The sequence below is a fragment of the Xenopus laevis genome, chromosome 2S, assembly GCF_017654675.1.
Source record: "Xenopus laevis strain J_2021 chromosome 2S, Xenopus_laevis_v10.1, whole genome shotgun sequence".
Lineage (NCBI taxonomy): Eukaryota > Metazoa > Chordata > Amphibia > Anura > Pipidae > Xenopus > Xenopus laevis.
This window is the reverse complement of record NC_054374.1, coordinates 58,695,662-58,722,590: the sequence shown is the minus strand read 5'-3', so window position 1 is coordinate 58,722,590 and position 26,929 is coordinate 58,695,662. Positions and strand designations below refer to the sequence as shown.

General features: G+C 38.0%; 2 protein-coding genes across 3 annotated transcripts in view; one reads left to right on the top strand and one right to left on the bottom strand.

Annotated features, from left to right (window-relative positions):
• ilrun.S (lipid regulator with UBA-like and NBR1-like domains S homeolog) overlaps positions 1-14,248 on the bottom strand; it is a 30,880-nt gene extending 16,632 nt beyond the window's left edge. The window contains 1 exon segment of one of the 2 annotated variants that reach the window (NM_001096623.1): positions 13,737-14,248. In NM_001096623.1, the coding sequence (NP_001090092.1) occupies positions 13,737-13,894 (158 nt within the window). In that variant the 5' untranslated portion in view covers positions 13,895-14,248. 2 annotated transcript variants of the gene reach the window in all.
• A 255-nt stretch (positions 14,249-14,503) lies between these two features.
• On the top strand, positions 14,504-26,179 carry snrpc.S (small nuclear ribonucleoprotein polypeptide C S homeolog). The gene is given in 6 exon segments (NM_001090661.1): positions 14,504-14,606; positions 14,773-14,815; positions 18,647-18,755; positions 19,310-19,399; positions 21,494-21,598; positions 25,655-26,179. Coding segments are annotated over 6 exon segments (480 nt in total). The 5' UTR covers positions 14,504-14,598; the 3' UTR covers positions 25,780-26,179.
• The last annotated feature ends 750 nt before the right edge of the window (positions 26,180-26,929 follow it).

Genomic DNA, 26,929 nt, shown 5'->3' with positions numbered 1-26,929 from the left:
TATATATATATATATATATATATTTGAAAGTTACATTTCCCCCAGGGGCACCACCAACAAATAGGAGTAGCTTAATGGATATTCCTGACTTGTATAATACTCCATAATAGAATAGATCAGAAAAAAGGCATACCCACTGAAATCAAATCAGATAGCAGGTTCTAATGGGCTACTGTGTCAGGATATAATGTACATGTGCACTCAGTAAATGTGGCACCTGACTTGCTCTCATGGCACCATGATCAAGAAAACTGCAAGCCTGAAGCAGACTCTGATGGAAAAGTCATGTTTCTCTTGTCCGTTAAATACCTTGAAGGTCAATTAATGAATTAAAAACTATTTTGTTGTATTTATTTAGTAGATAGAAAAATCTATCCTTGGAACTCTGTTGTCCATGGTTACATCTTCGCCACCACAGGCGACTATTCTCCTGAAAAAGAAGGCTTAAAGGAACAGTAAAAACAAAAAATGAAAGTGTCTTATTAAAGCGTCTCAAGAAACAAGAAAGTTACTTATTCATAGAAGATTAAATTTGGACTTCCAGGAGGCAGGCCTTTTAGAGAGCTCCGGCTCAACACAGGCCATTCGGGCGGATCTTACAGAGCACACAGTTTCCAGTGAGACAGACTCTGATTTCCGCAGTCAATCGTGGATTGTGACTCTATCTTGCTACTACGTTGCACGGATCCACACTGAGGACCGCACAGAGCAGATCTTCCCTTTAAAAACCCCCTCAGTCTCAGCCTATGCAGGTCGAACAGTGTGTAACAGTGGATACACATTGCAAAACCAATTTACCGACGCTGTTTAACGGGTAGGGAGGCTATCAGTATTTTTACATTGACTTTCACACTATCCTTGCTATTCTATCAGTGATTGGCTTCATAAGCAACCTTTGGAAGCCTTATCCCGTCTAGCGTATTTGCGTGGGCAAACTAGCCACCCTATCTTTAAGCATTACATGGCACTATTGGAGACATGTAACATCCTTTGCATTTGAGAAGTGTCTCCACAGCAGGAGCATATTTAGGGTCCCAATACAGCTCTGGCTCTACACCAAAGTTTGGTATTATAATCTCTGCACTATACTATGTTCTTTGCATAGTGCAGATACTTTCCATGTTAAATATAGTTATTTTGAGGGTTGATTTCCATGTTCACCCGATTATAAAGCATATGGCGTTAAATTATTTTAGTTCAGATAGATCACCAGAAATACTTTTTCCAATTACTTTCTATTTTCTATGTGTGACCGTTTTTCGAATATTGAAGTGTAAAGTGTCATTTTTCACCTTCTGAAGCAGCCCTGGGAGGGGGTGTCGCCGACCCTGTAAACTGTTCTAAATGGATACATTTAGTTCATACATTTCTTATCTTTGTCCCTGCTGAGCAGAATCTCTGGGTTTCATTACAGGCAGCTGGTAGAAGCGATACAATAGTTGCTAATATTCCAGAGATGCTGCTGAGAAATGTATCAACTAAATGTTGCAAAATTGTGACAGTTTAGAGCAGGGGTCAGCAACGTTTACTATCAAAAGAGCCATTTTGCTCCCGTCGTCCACTAAAGAAAAATAGTCTGGAGCCACAAAACATAACACAGCTTATAAACTTTTAAAAGTATTAACCTTTTTTTTAATTTTAACTGTTAAAACAGCAGAATACAGAAGTGCAGTGTACTGTATGTCTAGGCCTACTTTGAAATAAATTAAACACTGAATAGCCCTATTACATGTTAGGGGCATATTTATCAAGGGCGCATTTCGAATTGAAAAAACTTCGAAATTCTAATTCAAAAGACCAACAAGTTTTTTTTTGGTCGAATAGGTCCATTTTCGATTGAATAGGTTCGTATTCGGCAAAATTTAAATCTTACGAATCGAAGGAATAGCGCATTCGATCGAATTCAATTCAAAGTTTTTCCCCCCCAAAAAAGTCCACCAATTGACTCCAAATAGGTTCTAGGAGGTCCCCCATAGGCTAAAACAGCAATTCAGCAGGTTTTAGATGGCGAATGATCAAAGTCAAATTTTTAAAGAGGCAGTACATAATAAATTTCAATATTCGCATTTTCAACTTTTTTTCAAATTGAAATCGAATTTGGACTATTCCCTAGTCGAAGTACACAAAAAATAGCTCAAATTTTTTTTTCATTCGAAAATTCACATCGACCTTTGATAAATCTGCCCCTTGGTGTTCTCATCTGTTTAATGTGACTTCTGTTTCTGAAGCTCCATGCTGATCTTCCCTCTCCTTTCTTGAGTGTGTGACCGCAGTAAGGACCATGATGAATTATCTTGCTACGGCCCGGTCTTGCCTGTCACTCCTGGGACGTCTACACAGCCGTTGCACCTGATGGCGGCTTCCTGAGTGTGCAACTGCGGTAAGCTAACCGTGGTCTCACACTCAAGAAGCCGCCAGCAGATGCAACGGCTGTATAGATGGCATGACAGGCAAAGCCAAAAGACCGAGCCGCAGCAAGCAGGATGAAGAGCCGCATGAGGCTCCGGAGCCGCAGGTTGCCTACCCCTGGTTTAGAGTCTGTGGGGAAAATTTACTAAAGGGCGCAAAACAACTGAATTGGAAAAAGTGTTTGGAAGGTGAACAACCCCTTTAAGACCCCAGGGGAAAAAAAAACCCAAAACTATAAAGAAAACACAGGAACCTCTTTTTGAGAGGCCAGATCCAACTACAGACAGCCTCTCACAGTCCCCCATGGATCCATATTCTGTTGCAATAGTAGCTGCATTTACACCTCCACTATCAGTAGCGGATCTTACAGATGTTTTGGGTCCTCTTTTGGATCAAAAATTTGTATCATTGGATATAAAACGAACGTAGGTGTCAGACCAGTTTGCTACACAAACACAGCATTTGAAGGAAGCAGAACAACAAATATCAAATGTGGAGGATGGTCCTGTAAAAGCCAAACAACAATCATCAGGAATGCAAAATAATCACTCTCTGAAAAGGTGGATGGTCTAGAAAACAGGATTTAACAAAATAAGAGAATAATCAGCATGTCTGAATCAATCAAAGGTGTCCACCTTGACCGTTTACTACCTACACAACTGCCAGAGACTTTGGGTCTCGAAGGAATGACTTCTCTCATAATTGAGTGGTTTCACCGTTTTGGGTGATAAAGTGCTTCCAAGGAAAATAGGCCTAGGCCGGTGATAATAAGATTACTGAACTATTCCGACAAATATCCTCATGGCTTCCCAAAAGCAGGAGAACTTAGTGGGCCAAAAAATAAAACTCATCTTCCAAGACTTTTCTGCACTGGTAACAACTAAGCACAGGACATTTGCCTCTGTGTGCAGAATGTTGCACAAAGCTGGCTGCAAGCTCTCGCTATTCTATCTATCTAGTCGTGACTGATGGCAGAAATTTTTAAAGAAACTGGAGGATGCATTACACAATTTTGAACTGTAATGACGCTGTTTAGTAGTTATTCTGTGGAGGAAACCGATTGTTCACAAATTCAATATTCTGGTGGTCATAGTAAAATGCACAAATACAGTAGGTCGATGACAAACGTGGCTAGTTCCCTAAGCTTTAAGCTACATTGTACATTGGTACAGTCTTTTCAATTGTCTGTGGACCTAGTGCAAGATGTCTGACCAATATAATTATAACAAATTCACAGTTGTTTTTTCTGTTTAGTTATGTTACTTACTTATGTTGTCTTTCTACCATGTTAATGGTTTTAAAAATTGGAAAATGCAGCAGATTCTACCTAGTGCCCCACCCTTCCCACTACACTTCAAATTGATGGGGTCCGCAGCTCAGAGGGACAGCTGCACCAGTTTCTTTCAGCTGAAATAGAGTTTAGCTACTACTTCAAATATACCCACACCTTCAATGTTTACCCAATATAGAGCACCTACTTCCAGGACCACCCTTAAGGTACTCTCCTGCAATGTAAAAGGGCTAAACTATCCTTTGAAATTCAAAAAGATTCTTCAGTATCTAAAACCCCTTCATGTACACATAATTTGTTCACAAGAAACTCATTGGAGGTTAGCTGAATCTTCCACTCTTCAAGCCACTTGCATAGCGGAATGTATATCAGCTTCATATAAGAACAAAAAGAGGAGTGGCCATTCTTCTTCACAAATCCTTAAATTATAACATTTTGAGAGTGAAGGCAGATAATGAAGCTAGATATTTATGTGTTGATATATTAATTGAACAAACTCAATATACCGTTTTAAATGTTTACGGGCTCAATTATAACTCCTCTACATTTTTACGGACTTTGTCTCTACTCTTACTGCTTGGGGTCCTTCTACCCTTATAGTTGCAGGTCACATGAACATTGCTTGGGACACGATCTTAGAACGTTCTGGTCTACAAAGTCCCCCTTCTCCTACAGGCTACTCTGATCTAGCTAAGTTAGCAAAAGATTTTGGGCTGGGAGACAGCTGGCATAACCTACTTAACTCTTTTTCGAGAATAGACTACATCCTGCTAGCACAAACAATAGTAGACTGTTTAAAGGGGACCTGTCACCCTGAGAAATAATTCCAAATTATTTTCCATCATGTTAGTTGCGCAAAATAAACTTTATTTACAGAAAATTTATTATTTAAACTGTGTTTCCTTTAGTCTTGGAATTACACAATCACAGCAAGCTGTGAGGAGCCATTTTGTAGACACTGTTATTAAGACAAATTGTGTATCACCCCAAAATCTTGTGTATGCAACAGAATGGGGGACCTTATGTCCATGCATAGTGCCCTGCACAATTATAGATCCTGAGAAGGGAAAATGTGAGAAGTGCAATAACAAGTAGGAATTTCTGAATGGAAAGTGAAAGTAATTGACTGCACCGCATCTATGCCTCAGGCATAGGGGCGGGGCAGATAATATTTGATTGACAGCTCAGATATTTAAACACCTTTAGTACAGGTATGGATAATTTCATGAAAAAAATGTTATGTTTAATTTGCAAAGGACTTTCGTTATGCAGCTTTTTATGTGTAGATGACAGGTCCGCTTTTATTGACGCCAAAATATACTACATTTTACTATGCGATCATGCTTTGATCTCAACAATATTCTCATTTCATTTAACCAAACCTAGAGATAAAAAGTGGAGTTTCCCATTTGCCTTTCCAATTCTAATGATTTTCTTTTTTACCTCCAAAATAAACCGTCAGATTATGCATAATCTGGAACATTTAGACAAAATTACCTTGTTTTGGTCTGCTTCAAAGGCAGTTATGTGAGGACATATCTTCACTTATAAAGCAAGATTTAAGGGAAAACAGGATGCATTAAATGATTGCCAAACTTACATTAAAGTTAAGCAGGATTTGGAAACTTCATATACTAATAGGGCAAAGAGAAATCTTGATTTTACAAGGAACCGATTTTATAGACGGGGCAACAAAACTGTTCGCCTTCTAGCTAATTTAGTACAGAAAAATGAAAGTGTCAGGCAACCAATTCTTTTAGCAATAAGCAAATGCCATATAGACTCTGTGCCAACCAATCCGTGTCCAGTATTCTGGTTTACATTTGTTCATGTTCTGTGATGCATCCTAATGGAATCTTCAAGGTTGTCTGCTTTCTGATGATAATCTTGTCTAGAACACTTGGGGGTTTCGAGACTCTTGAGGGAGTGACGATAAGTGACTCGAAACAGCACTTTTATTCAACATAACATAAGTTCACAGTAATAATGTAAACAACTAGGCCTGTATCCTGTCATTCTATTAACATCAAACAGTTAAAAGGCAAACCATAATTCGTATTTAATTCAACTTAATCTTATACATACTTAAACATAAGGATGGTTCAAACTTATCCTCAGAAAAGGCACGTCATATATTTTCAGGATTGGGTCATTGGAGGGACCAAAATTCACTTCATCTGAAATTATGACTGAATTTAAACAACATTTCTAAACTCTTTATTAAGCCCCACAGACAATTTGCAGGAAGGTGTTGACCATCTTCACTCAATAATATGCCCAAACTGACACAATCTCAGTGAGATATCATCAATGCATCAAATCATTTGCCAGCCAAAAAGTCCCGGGTTTAGATGGCTTCATGGCACAGTATTTTAAAATACTGCGTGATTCACTAACCCCAATCTTACATTCTCCCTATCAACACATGTTAGATGGAGCAGAAATCTGGGAGGGGTTCAGCAAGGCTAAAATGATCTTAATCATAAAATAAGACAGAAATGATGACTAGTTGAATCTTACAGACCCATTTCACTGCTTAATTAAGATTATAAAAGATTCATTAAACTTTTAGCAACTGATTTTTTCCTCTTCTTTTACTCTTTCACATGGAACCCGACAGGGTTGCCCACTATCTCCACTGTTAATTAATTTGGCTTTAGAACCCTTTCTGCAATACATGTTAGCTGCTCCATATTTGCAAGGGATACATACTGACAACTGGCATATTAAACTGAAAGGTTTTGTAGACAATATTCTGTTGATAACAACCAACCCACAAAAAGCTATTCCATTACTCTTGGATTACATTAAGAATTTTGACAAAATCGCAGGATTTCTGATAACCATGAATAAAACTTTTGCTATGCCCCTCTTAGGAATTAAGATTCCTTCAATGCTTAATATTGTCTTAATATTGTCTTAACATCTTAAATAAACTGCTTTAAAAAAATCCAAAGTGTGGTTAAAACTACTTCCCCAGCTCTATCAACTACATATGATCCCATTATATCTTTCACGCAATGACTTAACAAAACTGAATTGAGCACTCAGTTCATCTTGGGGAGGCAAACCATACCTGAATAAGCAGAAACAAACTTCAGCAATCAAGCACAACTGGTGGGGTAGGCCTCCCGAACATTTATGAATACAATTTGGCTTGTAGACTGGGTAAACAATAGGGAACTATATACTTTGCCCCAATATGAGCAGGCTCTAACACCAGCTTTCCTTAGCTTCACTTTTACACTTAACAGAGTCAACTCCCACTAGATGTAAAAGAAAATTCTCTCTTATATTATACAGTTAAAGCCTGGCATGTAGCACGCCAAAAGATAATCCCAGTCTTATATTTTCCTTTGAAGACAATTCACAATTTTTAAATAATTATAGTGGTGATCTCTTTGTCACGTGGGCAATGCTAGGGGTAAGACAGGTAAGGCATTAAAATTCGTACACGTTATCAGAATGAAGAAAAAAAAATATCCTGGAGTGCCATATCTGTAAGACAGACATTATATTTAGATTGTGATCCAAACAACTGCAACACAAGAAACTGATAACTTCTTAGACATGAAAATGAAAGTAAAGAGGACAGGACAAAGTATGACAGCATAAAACTTGCCAACCACAGACAACCACCAGAAACAGCAATTATCTTGTGACTTTGAAAAGTACATGATCAATGCTTAAAATGGATACAAAAATGCATGTTACCTGCGCCCTACACAGAACATTGATTATAAAACCCGAGAACTGTACAGTCTGTGTGTTCAAAATTTGTATTATATAAAAGTACAGACTATGAGAGAGAGAAAAAAATGCAGTTTTCAGTCAGAATGGAATTGTGGATTAATCATTAACAGCTGATTATTACAAGCCGCAATGAAGCTACATAATTTCCAATGTTAATGGTCCTAGACACCTAGACAGAAAGCTACTTTTTATCTATTTGAACTTTGCCAACACTGGCAAACAGGTACTTTAAAAAGAAGTACAAATTGATTGTAACTTGAAGTTATTATAATAGAATACACTGGCAAATACATATTTCAACAAGAGTTTAAATGAAAGGCTGAAGAGGCACACTTGTGTCCTAATGACACGACAGGAAGTAGTGAAACCCATGTAGACTATTTCCTTGAAATCGAAAGGGCACTGCAATAATGGCAGATTGAAAGTAAATAAACAGCATTTCCATCAGAAAAAAAGTGAATAGCAAGTATTGTATTGTGTTCTGTAGTAGTTTGCTACACCTTTAAAAATAAATCAATTGATGAAAAAGTGGAGAAAGTGCCAAGATAGCAAAATGGGGAAATTATTCCATTATATAATTGGATGACAAGAGTGAGAGATGTGTGCTCTCTTATCTCTGGGTTCAAATCCCAAGATATTTGATAGAGCACTGTGAAATGGTATTCCTAAATTGACTGGATGGTGTTTAAATCAGTAGTGTACTGATGAGGATGGGACTCCATTAGGAATTGAAAGACTGCTGAAATCCCAAATTTGAATATATTTAAATGACAGAAACCCCTCAAAGTAATACTTTACAAAAGAAACACTGCATTTCTTTCCTTCTACTCTGTACACATAGGCTTCTGTATCAGACACCCTTCCGTTAGACCTCCAGGTGCCATGCTTGAGCATGCTCAGTTTGTTCCTCTCTCTTCTACCTCCCCCCCCCCCCACGCTGTAATCTAAATCCAGAGCTATGAGGTAGCAGGGAGAGATTCAGGCAGGAAGTTATGTAACACCAATCTAATATGGCAGCTGCTACCCTAAACAAATGGAGAGAGTGTGTAGAGCCATTTACTGCCTTGGTAGCTTTCCTTCTGCTTTAATTATCTAAAGGATCTTGGAATTTAAGTGTTAAATAACTTTGGCCACACTGATGAATTTAGAGATCATGAACAGATATCCATGAGCCTTTATATGTGACTTGCTGATTTATACTGCTGAATAAATTTGCTTGTCAACAGTAACAGAAAATAAATATGAAAAAAGTCTAAAATATTTATTTTGCAGGGAAGGTCAGTGATGGAGACAACAATCTCCGATAACTCTTTAACAAAACTGCAGTAGAAATAAGCAAAGCATTGGAAGTGTTAAAAAGACTAGCCCTAATGCTGTAGGCCTCTCTAAGAAAACAGAGAATCTGGCAAGATTTATTTCAAAGCCAGGGAAGACAATAATATATACCCAGTAACCCAATCATTGTGATTATGTCACTGCAACTAATGAAGTCCTAAAATGATGGGGGTGCCAGGACACCGCCGAAATAGAAATATAAAGCCCACTTGCAAGAGTAGAGAAAGTGCCGGACATTAGGAGACCCATTGTAATAGGTGCCAACAAAAGAGGTGGTAAAGTCCCAGGGTTGGATGGAATACACCTTTGAGTACAGCAATTTTGGGCCCATAGGTTTAACACCTGTGACGAACAAACATTTAAGAGCTTATATTCAAGAATAGGTTCTGGAGAATGGCATTATAGAGAATAATCAGCAAGACTTTATGAAGGATAACTCGTCATACAAATTTTTAAGATGTAGCTTTTATCACTAAATTACACTGTATGCATTGCAAGTAATTCATTAAAGGGCAGATTTATCAAAATGTGAGATTAGAACTCACCAAAGAAAAACTCACCTACTTTCCATTCAATCCTATGGGATTTTTAGAATCATATTTATCAATGGAGTTCACCATTTGCTGAATATGCTTTTGAAAAAAATCATAAAAATGAATAGAAAGTGAGCGAGTGTAGCCAGCCCTCTCAAGTTATTGGGCCTGATCATCTTAAAGCAAGAGCCAGCACTTTACAATGGAACTGCTTCCAGAAAAGCTATTTTTTAGGAGAAGTTAAGTGTAACTGAAGGAGTTACGGTTGGGCTTGGGTTCTTTACTAAGGAGTGATATTCTCTCATCTAAAATATCTTGCTCCACAACCAGGTAACATGGATTTCTGCAAGCGTGGGAAAATTCAGAATTCACTATTTAAAGTTTAATAAATGTGCCCCTCATTGTAGAAAAGATAAGTGTTGCTTTCTTTCTTTTGAACACTTTTGCACACCGATATACACATATACATACAATCACACATTTAGAAGTATACACACATCACACAAAAACAAACATATACACTTTTTTCATCTTATCATTTTGTCTTTTGTTTTTCCCCTAATAACTGTATATTTGGCAATTTGGCTATTGTATCATGTATTCTAACCAGCAGCTTATGCTGCCAGATCAATGTTTGTTATATAATTGATTTGTACAATCAGATTTATTACAGTTTTATTCTTGCATTGTTGTTACATTTTGTTTAGTATAGGTTTGTCGTTTTGTAACTTGGAGCAGAAAGGCGACTTCGAATTTGTTAGAATGAATACTTTCCAAAATATAAATTTTCAGGGGTCTCCATACTACGCAGACAGGATGCCTTTTTGTGGAAATTAATTTGTGGCTGAGAAAATTCATATACAGCTATGGGACCGGTTATCCAGAATTCTCGGAATCTTCATACCTTACGTCTACTAGAAAATCATGTAAACATTAAATAAACCCAATAGGCTGGTTCTGCATCCAATAAGGATTAGTTCTATCTTAGTTTGGATCAAGTACAAGGTACGGTTTTATTATTACAGAGAAAAAGGAAATCGTTCTTAAAATTCTGAATTATTTGATTATAATGGAGTCTATTGGAGAAGGCCTTTCTGTTTTTGGAACTTTCTGGATAATTGGTTCCGGATAACAGATTCCATACCTGTACTCGGTTTTATTTTGGCACTCATATTTAAAGTGTTTTTTTCTTTGTAAGAACCTTTATGAGATAAAGGTGGCAAATTCAAACATTTGTAGGCGATATTCCTAATTCTAGGAAAGATATGCCCAATTTGAATGTCCAAATGTGCATTTTACAAAAATATAGGGTTTTTTGGGGTTTTTGTGCTGGGAGTCTTACAACATGTAATTCACAGGCTTTGTTTGCAGAAGCTGAACGGGAAGAAAATTCATTTGTACTGTTTTAATACATGCCACATATTTCGGTAGCTATGCATATTGAGCATCAAACTGCTCAGTAGACCACTAGCTACCATTTTTAAATGTTTTCATCTTGGTACACAAGGATTTGTGGCAGATTCTGTAAAATTTAAGTTTTCAGGCATTTTTCTGACATTATCAAAACAGCTAACGGAAAGCTTTGTTCTTTCCAAAAAACAAAATCTGATTTAAGTAGTCTTCAAACTGTTAGGGGTTCTTTGTAGACATTAAACACAGACAGAAGGTGAAATGCCATGAATTGTCATGAAAATATATATGCACTAATTTTATGGTGGGGTACCTGCAGGACACATACTTTGGTAAATCTATGCATACTGGACATCAAATTGTTCAGAAGAACCCTATGCTCATTTTTAGGGTGTTTTATCTTTGCATGTAAATATTGTGCAGCAAATTTAATAATAACTGCAACAAATAACATTTCTAGGAACATTTTTAGAAATGTAAAAAAAACCCCACTAAATTTAAGTAAGCTTTGAAGTTTGATAGGTTGGTGTATGTTGGAATGTCTTTGCCCATTTTGGATTACTGTAGTGATTTTCGGGGGTATGCACAATTACATCACCACAGACTGAAGCCAGAAAGGGCACTAGAGCAGGGAAAGCAGTGAAAGTGTGATTGGTTGCATTTTTCAAATGGCTTTTACTGCCCCCTCAGGCAGTTATACAGAGGATCATACAGGAAATATACATGTAATTAGCTAGTAGTTTTACACTGAAATTAAAATGCTGAAACGAAACAGGTAAGCAAAAAAAAAAACAAAAAAAAAAAGATAATCAGTATCCCTTTATGTTATTGAAACAACCAACTTTGAAGAATAAGGAATGCACAGAAACTGTCTTCTATGAAAAGCCTCTGTAAAATAAGTTACATAGGGCTGCTGAATTACCAAACAAGTAGAAACTTGTTTCCAAAAATAGCACCAACAATTTTAATCACAATTGCCCATAGAGTTGAGCTCCGTAGAAACCCTAAGAGTATGATCCTGCACATATGAATCTAGCAGGGAACTGAAGCATGCCCATAACAGAACAGCCCCCCCCCCCGAATGCCACCTTCAAAAGCAATTTAGCCAATCGGAAAGACAATGTCGGTTTGCCATAGCAACACAGGCTCTCTCAATAAGGAAAGTATGTTTGGATGCTGAAGGAGAAAGAAATATGATGGTGGCTAGTATTAATGCTGCTAACAAATGTATAAAGCCAAAGTTAAGTGAAGGCAGCACTATTTAGACAAGTTAATTAAGCAACTCACTTAAGCGGGATACACAATTGAGAGTTTATAGGAACCATGGTTGGTACAAAACGACACTTTTGGAATATATTGGTGGTACAGTGGTTCCATCCTCTGTATACTGTCATATACCCACAGTTCATACAATATGCACTAGTCAACCTTGGCGTGATTAAAACAAAAAATCTATTAGATGCGTGTATTTCTCATTTACCATATACATGTACAATTATCTACTGTGGAGTTTTTTGGAACGGTTTTACTTTATGTTCTGAACAGTTTTACTTAAAGGAGTGGTTCACCTTCAAATTAACTTTTAGTATGTTCTACAATTATAAAAAGCTTTTAAATTGGTCTTCATTATTTATTTTGCATGGTTTTTGAATTATTTGCCTTTTTCTTCTGACTCTTTCCAGCTTTTAAATGGGGGCACTGGCCGCATCTAAAACACATGCTCTGTAAGGCTACACATTTATTGTTATTGCTACTTTATTATTATTATTATTATTCATCTTTCTAGTCAGAAAAAGACTCGAAAGGCAGACGGCACTTCTGAAAATGGGGTTTATTGGAGTTCCTGCTGGAAAAACCTAACGCGTTTCGTGAGCATGAGCGGTCCTTTTCCGCTTTTCTACCTATATCTTTCTAGTCAGGCCTTCTCCTATTTATATTCCAGGCTTTAATTCAAATAAATGCATTGTTGCTAGTATAACTTGGACCCTAGCAACCAGCTTGCTGAAATAGCAGACTGGAGAGCTGCTAAATAAAAAGCTAAATAACTCAAAAACCACAAATAAAAATGTAAACCAATTGCAAATTGTCTCAGAATATCACTCTCTACATCATACTAAAAGTTAAAGGTGAACAACCCCTTTCTTGAACTTCTAAGAATTCCATTCTGTGGTCCTTTTACTCTAACCTCTTGCACCTCTGCCAAATAGCAGATCTTTAAAGAAATTGTTCAGTGTAAAAATAAAAATGGTGTAAATAGGCTGAGTAAAATAAAAAAAAAAGTTTTCAATATAGGTATTTAGGCAAATGTGTAATCTATAAAGGCTGGAGTGACTGATGTCTTACATAACAGAACACTACTTCCTGCTTTGCAGCTCTCTTGGTTTCCACTGATTGATTACCAGACAGTAAACAATCAGTGACTTGAGGGGGGCCACATGGGTCATAACTGTTTGCTTCTGAATATGAGCTGTATGCTGAGGATCAATTGCAAACTCACTGAACAGTTATGTCCCATGTGGCCCCCTTAAAGTCTCTGACTAACTCATTGTTAGAGAGATGAAAAGCAGGAAGTTGTGTCCTGTTCTGTTATGTTAGACATCCAGTCACTCCAGTCTTTATACATTACATTTTGGCTAGCTATATTCGAAACATTTTTTTTATTTTACACAGCCTATTTATGCAGTTTTTATTTTTGTACTGAACTGTTCCTTTAAGTGTATGGACAGTTTTACCTGCCCATTGTTTTATGTACAGGTTGAACAAGGCTGTGTTTACATTAAATTAACTGGAATGGGGAAGACAGTAACAATTATTATTATTAGTATAATCCGTAGTATATATCTATTCATTGTTAACCCACAGCTCAACTGTAGGTTGCCTTTATATGTATATGTGTTATGAATGATGTTAACATCACATGACAATTACATTACAACACAAGATGAACAACCTTTACAACTTTCGACTGCTTTAAATGGATCTCACTTCAGAAGGCAGGCACTCACCAGTTAGTCATGTCTAGAAAAAATGCGCAGCCAGCTGGGTTAAGCTGAAAACCAAGAAGGCGCTGGAATTCAGAGATCAGAACATCCTTATCAGTGGTCCCCAAACAACTGAACTTCTGCATGAGCTCTGGGTCAAGATCAACGTCCATTCCCTCCATGTCAACAACTAGGCTACTGTTCGACTTTCCTAAACACTGCAATTGTGGGCCACGTGAAGAATTGCGAATGCAACTTCCCGACCTGTTAATCCAACTCCATAGACTCAGGACGGTAGCTTGAGCAGTTTGTGTCACAAAATCATAGTCTTCTAAATCCCAGTTATTCCTCAAAATCTATAACACAAGCCTTGAACCGACTATGAGACCTCCCATCACCCGTGATGACCTTTGACCTCTATATAACCTCGACGCGGAGTTCTTTGATACACCTTTCTACACGCCCACATTTAACGTGCCTGGGCCTTTAGTCAAGGGCCCGGTCTCCGGCTCTGCAGCAGGCCGCTCGGGGCCTCCCCGCTTCCTGAGCGCCGCACTGCGTCATGACGTCGAAATACACAGCCTCGATGCGTCTAATGTAGTAGCACCTATTACTGAGCCCTGTAAACCATTCCCACGAATCTAATAGATGTCTCCGTGCAAAGACAGTGGCATAACTCAATGTCAACCTAAAAATTATTTGCAGACAGTGACGTCAAAGCACACACAAATATATATATTTATATGTATATACCCTTTTCAAATATGGTCGAATTACTTCAGCCCCACCCAGTGCTATAAGTTCCTGTTATATTCGGAAGTAACGGGCAAGTTGTTCTGGCGTCATTTCCGCCTGCGACCAGAGAGACGAACGCGCCATTACCAACATGCCGAAGTAAAATGAATGATGGTTTACTTTTAAAACCGTGTATTTAGAGTTATGTGGTCCTGTATTGTATCTGTTTAGGGGTTGAAGAGTTTGATAGGTTTTGTTAATTTTTTTTTTTTTAATGCGCAATTCATGTTTCGTGTAACTACTCTTTTGTCTCGTTTCACTGCAGGTTTTACTGTGACTACTGCGATACGTATCTCACCCATGATTCTGTGAGTATTTGCGCGATGCTGCATTTAATATTGTTTCGCTTCATTTAGTACTCTTTGTTTTTTTTTTTCTGAATAATTACCAAAGCTAATGCCATAAGTACTACACTTACCTGGGTTTCTTGAGGAGGTGAACCGTATTCCCTGTGGGAAAGTCGGCTGTACAGGTTATCGTCCATTGGGTTTTTCTTTTTAAATAGGAAATTGTATACTTTTTTTTTTTTTTTTTTTTTTTTTTTTTTTTAACGAGTTGTGTTCCTTTGTTATAGCTTGGATTGAAAGTTTATAAATTTTTTTTTTTTTTGTGTATGTAATCGTATTAAGTTTGTGTTTTGATACAAATGTCTGGTAGAAAGTAGACTACTCTTATTACTATCGTTTTGGCTTCTTCTGTCTTTGCTTTGTTTTAGTCCTGGCAGGCACAGGTGCAGTAGACTAGAAGCAGAAACACAGACTTCTTTATTTAAATTCTACTGCAACTGCCTGAGGAAGATGATAGCAGCGAATGAGTATCTACAGCATGGGTGTCCAAACTACAGCCCGCAAACCATTTTTAATTGGCCGGCAGCAAATTCCTAAAAAAATACCAGAAGGAGAACTGGGAGCGAGCCAAGCCCTAACCTCCCAGCGGCCACAGACTGACTGACTGGGAGGCGGCGCAGTGCTGTAAACGTCACCACGTCCACCCTCCCCCAGCCAACTGTGGCAAACCACGCCCACAGCGGCAGGCACCTCATTCCCTCTGCGCAAAATAGCCTGTCTTCTAAAAACCACAATGCAAGTCTTGCTAGTGAACCCACGTGACGCCCCTCTCGCCTACTGTTTTGACCACTGTCACGAGAACCATGTAGAGCGTAGACTCGTATTCATCATAATCTCAAGTGATTACAGTTGACGCCTTTTTATTTTTATTGTCGGTGAATGAGAGACAGGGTTAGACAAAAAATAAAAGCTCGAAGCAAGCATATACCTCAGGTGTCTGCGTGAGACATAAGCACGTTGCAGACTTTTACTGTTAAAGAAGGAAACCCCCTGAACGCAAAAATCCCTCCCCCTGGCCTACCTTCCCCCCCCCCCCAGGCAAATGCCCCTAACTTGTTACTCGCCTCTCTGCGCAGGTCCTTTCCACGGAGTTCACAGGCGCCATCTTCTCCCAAGCGGTCTTCCTGCTTTGACTGGCGTTTTTGGCGCATGCGCAGTGGGAGTGTTTATCCGGTACGGATCTACTGCGCATGCGCCGAATGTCACTAAGTGAAATCGGAAAACTTTGTGACTTTTGGCGCATGCGCAATAGATAGGATTCATGCCTGATGGGAAACATGATTTCCCTATTCTAGTTTGTAATGGTGTTCTCTTAGAAGCCAGATGGTATTTGGTGACATTTCTCCCATACAGGCAGTAGATATTTTGTTTATCTTATACATTTTTTTTTCTAGTGGAGGGGTCTAATTAAAGCAATGGGGGCAGCCATTCAAAGGAGAAAAGGCACAGGTTACACAGCAGATATCAGATAAGCTCTGTAGAACATAATGGTGTTATGTTATCCACTATTTACCTGTGCTATATAGCCTTTTTTTCAGTTTCTGCCATTGCTACACAGTAGCTTGATTATATGAACTATAGTAGTGTTTCTGAAGCAATACATCTGTTTTATCAGTGCAAGACAATTAGTACATATTTTCATTACTTTAAAACACTTTAATTTTTTGCTGTTAGTGTTCCTTTAAAGTTAACCAAAAGAAGAACCAACCCTTTAATATTGGGGACCCTAGTTCAGTTTTATTGAGGTCACTATGTCCGCTTCCATTTGCATGGAATCTATGAATTAGGTGAATCTGATATAATTCAGGTATTGAAAAAAGACATTACAATCTCGACTTAGGCCTGTAACTTTGCATGTCGGCAAATTATTTAAGAGTCTGTTAAAGAAAAAAGTTAAAGAAATAACAGGGCCCACTGTATTAAAAAGCATAGAGATTCAAAGCACTGCCAAGGCCTTATTTTTAATATGCAGTTTAGTTTGATCTTCAGAGCTCAAAAGACTGAACGAGACCAAACAAACAACATAGCTGGTAAAGGGTATGAAAGGTCTCGTTTATAAAGGAAGGTTGGCCAAGATCGGAAGTTTTCACTAGAGCAGAAGCTCTGTATATGAATCATACAATAAACACTTTGCTTGAAAGAACTACTGGTGACTAAAGCATCATAAGCAAGGGCATCCTGCTGGTGGAAACCATTTTCCTATTCTTGGTGCCCTTTGATATGCAGAAATCAAATATGCAGACAAATTTAACTGATATGACATAATTTTAAATGGAACATTGGCTTTTGTTTGTAGTGTTGTGTAGTACAAAAACTGACCATGCTGATATTTATATTTAAGCATTTGCTGTAAATTCAGTATACTGCAGTGGATTTGTTTTGGTCAAATTCTTCGTATGTAGTTGTATCTTTGAATAATTTTTTTTTTTTATATTAGGCACACATTACAGAACTCAAGATTACTTGGTCCTCATTGGGACCTTTTTCAAGGATAATACACAAGTGTGTTAACTTACTTTAAATAGCTAAGTGTACAAAAAGGCACAAAATGATTTCTGTGCCAATAAACTCCATCCAGTAAAATCTCGTTATTAGCGTACATTTCAACTCAAATGGTGCACACTGCTTAAAGGAACAGTAACACCAAAAAATTAAATGTTTTAAAAGAAAGACAATTTAATGTACTGGTGCACTGCACTGGCAAAACTGGCATGTTTACTTAAGAAAAACAGCTATAGCTTATATAAATAAGTTGTTGTGTAGCCATGGGGGCAGCCATTCAAGCACAGGATACACAGCAGATAAGTTCTAAAGAATCCCATTGTCCACTACAGAGCTTATCTGTTATCTGCTGTGTATCCTGTGCCGTTTCTGCTTTTTGAGCTTTGAATGGCTGCCCCCATGGCTACACAGCTGCTTGTTTATATAAAGTATAGTAGTATTTCTGAAGCAAACACACCAGTTGTACCAGTGCAGCACAAAAGTACATTACATTTTTATTAGTTTAGGACACTTTTTATTTTTGGTGTTACTTTTCCTTTAAAAGCCACATAAAGTGAAATGTACCATGTCCCCATTTTGTTCTTTTTAAATTGTCTAATCTTAAGCCCATGTAAGATTCATCCATTTATAATGTGCAAAGAATACGTTTCTGTAAAGTGTTACTTTCTTACTGGATGCATTTCTGGGACCATTTACCACATATTGACTTCCATAACCTTTCAAGTTAAGCACTTGCATATCCTCTGCCCATTCAGACCCTTAGGTGCCACACAATTCAACTTGTGGATCCAAAACTTTTTTTTTTCCCAACAGTTTTTCATATCTACACCTCTGTGCCAAGGCCTGACTACACATAACACACCCTGCACATCTGTACAACCCTGGGCGAAGACTGAAAAAATGTTATTGCCATTTTTTTTTATAAATGTATACACTGGGTATGAAGGATGCTGTTCCTTAAGGCTTTTAGCTGAATTTTGGTCTCTGAGGAACCTTTACTGTCAATAGTTCATCAGTATATATAGCACTCCAGTGTTAAAGAATAGTTTGTTTTACTTTTCACTATTGGTGCCATATTGGCTAACATAATGCACATCTTGGTCCAGAGTCCAAAATTTGCAATTCAGTTGTAAATCCAAATCATTTCAGTTGTTTTGAAGTAGTTTAAAAATGTTTCATACTCAAAACACAAAGAAAAAAAAAACTGTGCTAAAAATGTAAGCACCAATGACCTTTCCTTAAACACATGTGAAATACCGAATAATGCCATTTGTGCGCTGTGTCTTCTAGCCTTCAGTCCGTAAGACTCATTGTAGTGGAAGAAAGCACAAGGAGAATGTGAAAGATTATTATCAGAAGTGGATGGAAGAGCAGGCACAGAGCCTAATTGACAAAACCAGTGAGTGAAACTATTCTGCATTTTTTTGGGTGTTACTTATATGCTTATAATCTAAAATATACGGATGCCAATTTAGTATTTTTCAGGTAAAGGTGAATGTTATGTCATTACTATTAATATTGCATACGGTCAGCATTTACAAAAAGTTTCATATAAAATTACCATGTGTAAATCCATACTGGTTCTGTTAATGTTTAGCTAAACATACATGCCAGTGAAACCCTCTAGGGGAAACTTGTGGCAAAGGGTGTCTACTTGTGCTGAAGCAGAGCAGTTGCTTAAACTAAAAGGGTTAATTCTACTCACTAAAGTTAAAGGGATACAGTTTTTCAAATAATTGATAAAGCTCTTTTCTGGTATACTGACTCCGTGTAGTAGATATATTTACTAAAATGTAAGTTTATTTAATACATGTGAAATCCTAGATGGTTTTATCTGTATTTCTGTGAAGGTTTTTCTAGCCTATACATTTTGTTGCCTATAGATGACCTGCTCTGCTATTACTGGTTTATGGCACAGAAAGGATGAGTAAAGTAATATTTTTCTCTACACAGCCGCCGCATTTCAACAAGGAAAAATACCACCAACACCTTTTGCAGCTCCGCCAGCTGGAAGTGCTATGATCCCACCACCTCCAAGCTTGGGTAAATATACATTGTAAATATAGAAACTTGAGTTAGGAAGCAGAGACTTTCAAAATTGGTTACCCACCAATTGCCCTCCTCGCATACTCCTGTTAAAGACCTTTCCCAAACTCTTAAATCTAATACCATGGCAGACCATGTGGAGCTGGGAAGCAACTGTAAATAGTCGGTACTCGCCAAACTTTTTATACTCAAACCAGGTACATGATGAAAATCGGCACAGTACCATCCACAATTTCTATAAAAAAAAAAAATACAGGGGTCTGAAACTTTGCATGTCGGATCTAAAAGCCATGTTCCACACAATGTTGAAGTGCTCTACCTCTGTATGCTTTCTTTCGAAATCAGGTGCTCAGCAGTAAAATATCCCACCTGCCATGGGTAAGGGAATACACATGCAAAAGTCCAAAGCACTGCGGCACACTGCAACATGAATGTGTTTATATTCGTGGTATTTATTGGCTCCAATTCAAGTAGACAAAGGGCAACATTTCAGGCCTCACAGGGCCCTTTATCAAGCCTCAAGGCTTGATCAAAGTTAAGGGGAATTAAGATTTATTTTAAGAGCAGAATCATGATCTAAAAGATCTATTAGCACTTGGTAGTTCCACTTTGAAATTGTCTCCCAATCTGTCTCCAGTGCATGTGTAAGGGATATTTTACAGTTCCAGAAAAGTCAGTTTAAGGGGTAAAAGACAGTGGCCTAGCCATACGCCAGCAATTCGTCCAATATAGAGAAAACGCCAATACCTTGGTATGCTGCAACAGGGGCGATACCAATTTATTCCATAGTGCTACCAGACACTGCAGTTACAATCAAACGTTTCGGGAACACCTGTCCCTTCCTCAGTGAGGAGGGTGTTCCCGAAACGTTTGATTGTAACTGCAGTGTCTGGTAGCACTATGGAATAAATTGGTATCACCCCTGTTGCATCATACCAAGGGATATTTTACAGTCAAAGGTATTTCAAGGAGAACTAAATTAAAATAACTTGCCAAAATGTCAGGCAGCCCCCAAGTGATTAGTCTCTTACCTGAAATCCTGGGCTGCTAAAAAAACTGTACTGACCCAGGATATTTCTGTTGAATATCCTCGCCACCATTATATTTGGCTTCTTGTTCAGACAGGCTCATATGCAGTAGAGTGAGAATCCAATTTTAAAAACAAAAATCCGCTTATGTGAGCTGAATTGTTTATTTTTACAGCTGTGAGGAAAAAAAATACTGCATGTATGTTGGAAATTCCTTGTATTAAAGAATTCTATCAGAAAAACTTACGGGGTGACTTTACATCCCCATCATGAAACTAGACTACTTGGCTATATCTTTATATAGTACCAGAGTCATTACCCTATTGGTTGCCATGGGTTTCTTTCCATGGGCAAATTTGCCCAGTGTAATTTGCCCAGTTTCAATAAACACTTTCTTGGCATGGTGATTTTGATATTTAATTCTTTAAAAAAGAAAAAAAGGGTTTTAAATTGTTTTTATTTTCACAGGATTCACTATGTGACGAGTTGCACAGAGCTGCTGATATGTCAGTGCTGTTATTATATTTGGCTTAAAATAAATATTTAAACGTTTGTTTTAAACGTTTGTTTTAAACATCTAGCTGAATGAGCTAATGTTAGAAACGGAGTGCATCTTCCCTTTAAATGGGCATAATACTTATGTATTGTTTTTCAACTGGAAAATATACCGTGTTTGACATGAACTTGAGTTTGGTAAAATATGTTCCATATTTTATTTTTAATGATGCTGTATAAAGATACAGCCAAGGACCGCACTCCATGGAATTAAACAAAACATGTAGATGCACAAAAAAGGGGTTTTTCTTGACATTTTGGTCTTGCACAAACCTTTACCTGGAATGAAAAACAAAACCGTTTTTGGGAAAACCTCAATTCCTAGCCTCTATGCCATTAAAGATATATCTACTTGTGAAAGTGATTTTAATGAGACTTTCTAAATCTGATGTATAAAAAAAAAAAGTTTCAGAAATCAGGATAAGGTGGCTATAAATGGCCAGAACCCCTCTTCTGAACTTCCGTAAATATAAAGTAGCTTACTTAAGCATTAAATATACTTTTGTAGGTGGACCTCCTCGACCTGGAATGATGCCTGCTCCCCCCATGGCTGGCCCTCCTATGATGCCAATGATGGGACCACCTCCTCCAGGAATGATGCCAGTAGGCCATGGTATGTAGATAATGGCATATATATATGCATATATAGTGACTACAAATATTTTTTTACAAAATAAGAGGGAATTTTAAAATAACTTGTCTAGTAACATAGTAAGTTAGGTTGAAACGACCCATGTCCATCAAGTTCAACCTTTTAAATCAATTTATCACCTGCCTAACTGCTAGTTGATCCAGAAGAATACAAAACACCCATTTATTCCACATTTGGTACTGTATATGATTGAGTTTTAAATGCATCCAATGACTCAACGTCATGGGCAGTACTGAGCTATATATTTTTTTTTTTTTTTTTTTTTTTTTTTTTAGTAAACCTAACCACCCAAATACATCCAAACATCCAGTGCAATCTATTTGGGGCCAGATGTTTGGTTAGTTTAGCTCTTGCTAGATCTTAAAGAGCTATATCACGATTATAATTTTAATTTTCTGCCTTGTCACAGCAAGTTAAAACCCTTAATCGGGACTCACTTCTGCCTTTTAGTTATAATGCAATCTCTTATCAGAAATTCAAAATGTCCCCTCCTAGACAAAAATGCATAATAGTGAGAGACGGATAGTTGTTACTGTAAAAGTTATAATAATGTTTGAAGTGAAAGATGAAGAAAAATAAAAAAAAACTCTTACAGAAACAAATGTAAGGTTTTGTGAAAAATTAAATCTCCATTTCCATTGGGTATTTTCATTTTACAATTTCTGAAACGGTAACTGAGTATGTGTGTATGTGTGTGTGTGTGTATGTGTGTATGTGTGTATGTGTGTATGTGTGTATGTGTGTATGTGTGTATGTGTGTATGTGTGTATGTGTGTATGTATGTATGTTCGTGTCTTTAGAGCAGATACGGTTGTATCTTTTATGGCCAGCCTGTAAACTATAGAGGGTTTTTTTTTTTTGTGTCTGGGGTGGAAGCTATCCCATCTAAAGTAGGAGGGTCGGTCAGTTGGTTTGCAATATGTGGAGGTTTGGATGGAGTTGTCCTTATAATGGAATAGCAAAGCTTTAGTTTTACAGTTGGGTGGAATGTATTGAATTTGGAGTTAAATTTTAGCAGATCATCTACCAGTAGTCCAGGTTATAAGGATATCCTCTATGTAGCGAAGATGTACCATTGGTTGAGAATTTCAGGATGAAATTTTAATCTTCCAGTCTAGACATAAAAAAGATTTGCAGATTGTGGAGTAAAGTGTGATTCCCATTGCTGTCCCCATCTGTAAATCTGATTGAGAAGTAGTTATGGGTCAGTATGAACTGCATGATTTTGTTCCCTGCTTCTGTATCCATTTTAAGTTTTAGCATATAATAACATGCAGCAATACCATCATTGTGTGATATTCATATATAGGGATTCTGCATCCAAGGTCTATTATCACACCACTGGCCTTAATGAACTTGCAAAACTAAATGCATTAGACACAAACATTTTCAACCGTGGCATACTGCTCATACAAAAGCTTTTCAAAGACATTCAGTGCACTTGCGTGTCGCTGGTGCAAATCCCTTTTAGAATCTGTCTTCCCGAGTTACAAATCTGCCCTGCTCTCTTGTTTAGCCAAACAAACATAATTTACTACACTTAACTTGTTCTCTAAAAAAAAAAAACTGCATAACTTATCTACTTCTTTCCCCTTCTCCAACCCCTCTGTGTGCATCTGTCTTTGCTCTCTGCGCTGAGCACTTCAAAAACAAAATTGACATCAAAAATGACATTATACTGCTAAATCCCCCCCCCCTATACATTCACCACCCCCTCATCCACACTACCAGTCTCTTCTGTGCTTTCTCCTGTGATTAATGAGGAAGTATCAACTTTTGGCTTCATCTCACCTTACTAGCTGTCCACTTAATCCCTTGCCTTCCGAATTTCTCTGCAACACCAATCCCTGTTTAATCAAGCCTTAACTAAAATAAAATCTCTCTCTCTCTCTCTCTCAACTGGAATCTTTCCTTCTCAACTAAAGCGCACACTTTCTATGCTCCTCTACTGGCCTGCTCTTCTCTCGTTACGTCCTCACATATCCACATTCAAGACTTTGCAAGGGCTGCACCCCTCCTCTGGAATTCTCTCCCATGTTCTGTCTGACTTTCTCCCCACCTTTCTACTTTAAAAGATCTCTCAAAACACACTTATTTGGATAAGCATACCCTCATGCAAAACTCATGAAATGGGTCGCAGAGAGATGGGTCAGAAGTTAGTTATTGAGACAGAAGGGATCAAGAGAGGGTTTTCTCACACCCATTCTGAGAAAACACTCTCTTGATCCCTTCTGTCTCGATAACTCTAACTTCTGACCGATCTCTCTGCGACCCATTTAATTTCTACTATTTCATTTTCTACTGTCTGTAACCGAACACTGTTCCTCTCTGACAATAACCTACTGGATCCACGACAATCTGGTTTTAGGCATTCCACTGAAAGCACCTTAATTCTTAACAGCTACAGCCAACAACCACTTCTCATTACGAATACTGTTTAATCTCTTGGCTGCATTTGACACTGGATAATCCTCTCCTTCTCCAGTCCCTCCATTTGCTTGGCCTTCACAACATGGCCCTGTCTTGGTTCTCTACTTGCCTTACAAATCTTTCCTTCTATGTCTCTTTCAATGGAGTATCATCTTCTCCCCTAAACACAGAAAAAAAAATTGCCATCTCGACCAGCTGCTAGAAATACCCTTGTGCCAGCGTTCGTCTAACCCACAGTCTTGAGTTTACCAGCTGCTACAAACGATCCAATATTTGTACACACAAAAAAAGAAAGATTGCCAGTGCAATCTCCCCTAGTTCTTTCTGTTGGGGTTCCTCAAGGCTCTGTCCTGGGCCACTTATTTTCTCCCTTAATACTTCCTCCCTCTGCAAACTAATCAACTTGTATTGTTTCCAATACCATCTCTATGCTATCTCCCCTTATCTCAACCCACAGCTCTTAATTCGGGAATCTTCTTGTCTGTCTGCTATCTCTACTCAGGGCTGGATTCTGCAGCACGCACCCAGAGCCCGGTGTCCGTTGCCCCCTCGGATCATGCGCATACTGTTTAGCTACAGACAGGGCGCATAGTCCCTAGTGTCCCTAGCATGCCGCCCCTGAGCTTGTGCCGTCCTAGGCCCAGACCTTTGTGGCCTTGCTGCAAATCCGGGCCTGTCTCTACTTGGATTTCATGATGCTACCTTAAACAGAAATGGTTCTCTTTCCCCCAACTAATACTCCTAACATTCCAGAAGTACCGATCATGGTTAACAATTTACTATAACCGCCTCTTCCCAGGTCCGGTGCCTTATTATCATTATGACCCTGACTCTGTCCCACCCTATATCTCTGAACATATCTCTAGATACTCACCCAAACACTTTCTATGCTCCTCTACTGGCCTGCTCTTCTCTCGTTACCTCCTCACATATTCGTATTCAAGACTTTGCAAGGGCTGCACCCCTCCTCTGGAATTCTCTCCCATGTTCTGTCTGACTTTCTCCCCACCTTTCTGCTTTAAAGATCTCTCAAAACACACTTATTTAGATAAGCATACCCTCATGCAATACCATATGCTACACCTCTAATATGCTGATTTCTGATCTTGCCCACACCTTGTGTCTCAATCCTGTGATTGTAAGCTCTTTTGCACAGGGCTTTCTTCACCTTTTGTATCGGTTACTGGTCACTATGTATAATTGTTTATTTTACATATCTGCAAAATATGTTGGTGCTCTAAAAATACATGTTAATGAGAGAAATTGTCCTATATTTGCCTTTTAGAAAGAGGTCCAGTGGGTTTTTTTCTTTATGCTCAGTCACCAATTATACAACTTTGATTTTTAAGTATGCAAAATACTAGTATCCTCCATAGAAACTGCCCCTCACTCACTCAGCTTATGTTAGGTATTGAGATAAGGAGCAACTCGTTGTACAGAGGGCTTTGGTGATTTGCTTAGAACTGACTAGTAGAAATATCCTCTAGCCCATATATCCATTCTACAAACAGTACATTGTACTGAGCTGTAGTAGAGTGTCTTTATGTAAAGTTACTTATGACTAAATAAATTGTTCTCCCTTTACAGGTCCTGGTATGAGACCACCCATGGGAGCTCACATGCCTATGATGCCTGGTCCACCCATGATGCGTCCACCTACACGTCCTATGATGCTACAGTCCCGACCTGGCATGGCACGTCCTGATCGATAAAACTTTTTTACAGTTTTTAATCGTAGCTCTGCTGAAAATCTGTATTATGGATGCTTATTGGTTAATGCAAAAAAAAAAAAAAACTGCAGCACTCTTACAAGTTTCTGTGCTGCATATTGCCAATAATGGGTGCAACAACCTCCTGGATATTAATCCTACAATATATTTTGTTTTGAACTTCATGGGTGTCAGAAACCTGCTTATGCATTCCAACCTACTGCAGGTAGGGAAGAGTGCAAAGTGCGTTTGTTTTACCTAGATTTCTGAAATGTGATAATCTCGGAATGTTTTTTATTTCACTTTTATTTTATGACTGTGTCCTATGTGTTTGCCATGAATGCACGAAACATAGCTGTGATTATTTTGTGCCTGGAGAAATTAAACTGTTTTTATCACAAAACACACAGCACTGCTTTCTATATAGAAATTCTGCCACAAGTGTATATTGTAGAATTCATGTATTTTTCATGCAGAGCCAAAAGTACTCTAATACAGTGTTCACATTTGGACCATAGCCTTATCCCAGAATATTTCTGCAATAGGAGTTTAAAAATATTACATGCTTTCTGACTCACGACCTAACTGACTGGATATGGCATTGCATAGTTACCCCTGTATGTTTTTAATACTACAATTGTAGTAGGATTGTTATCAAGTAAAGATTTTTCAGTTGCTTATATGACTAAAGAGTAAATTAACAATATGGATTAATAACACTTATTCACCAAGAGGGTGCAGAAAAATACAAGTATGGAGTCTCATGGTGATGGGCTTAAAGGGGTAGTTTACCTTCAAACATTTATTTTTATTGTTCAATTGGTTTTAGATTGTTAACCAGAAAGTTTTGTTCCCCCCCCCCCCCAATTACGTTCTATTTGTGATTTTGTTTTTCTGAAGTTTCATTTTTCACCTTCTAAAGCAGCTCTGGGAAGTGGGGTCGCTGACTCTACCTGTTTTAAATGAATACATTTAGTGGATACATTTTTTTTTATCATTGTCCCTGCTGAGTAAAATCCCTGAGTTTCATTTAAGGCAGCTGTTAGAATTGATACAATAGTTGCTTATATTTCACAGAAACTTCTGAGAAATGTATCTACTAAATGTAGCAAATTGTAGCGGTTCAGGTGCTCCTGGATCACTGAGCTTTCAG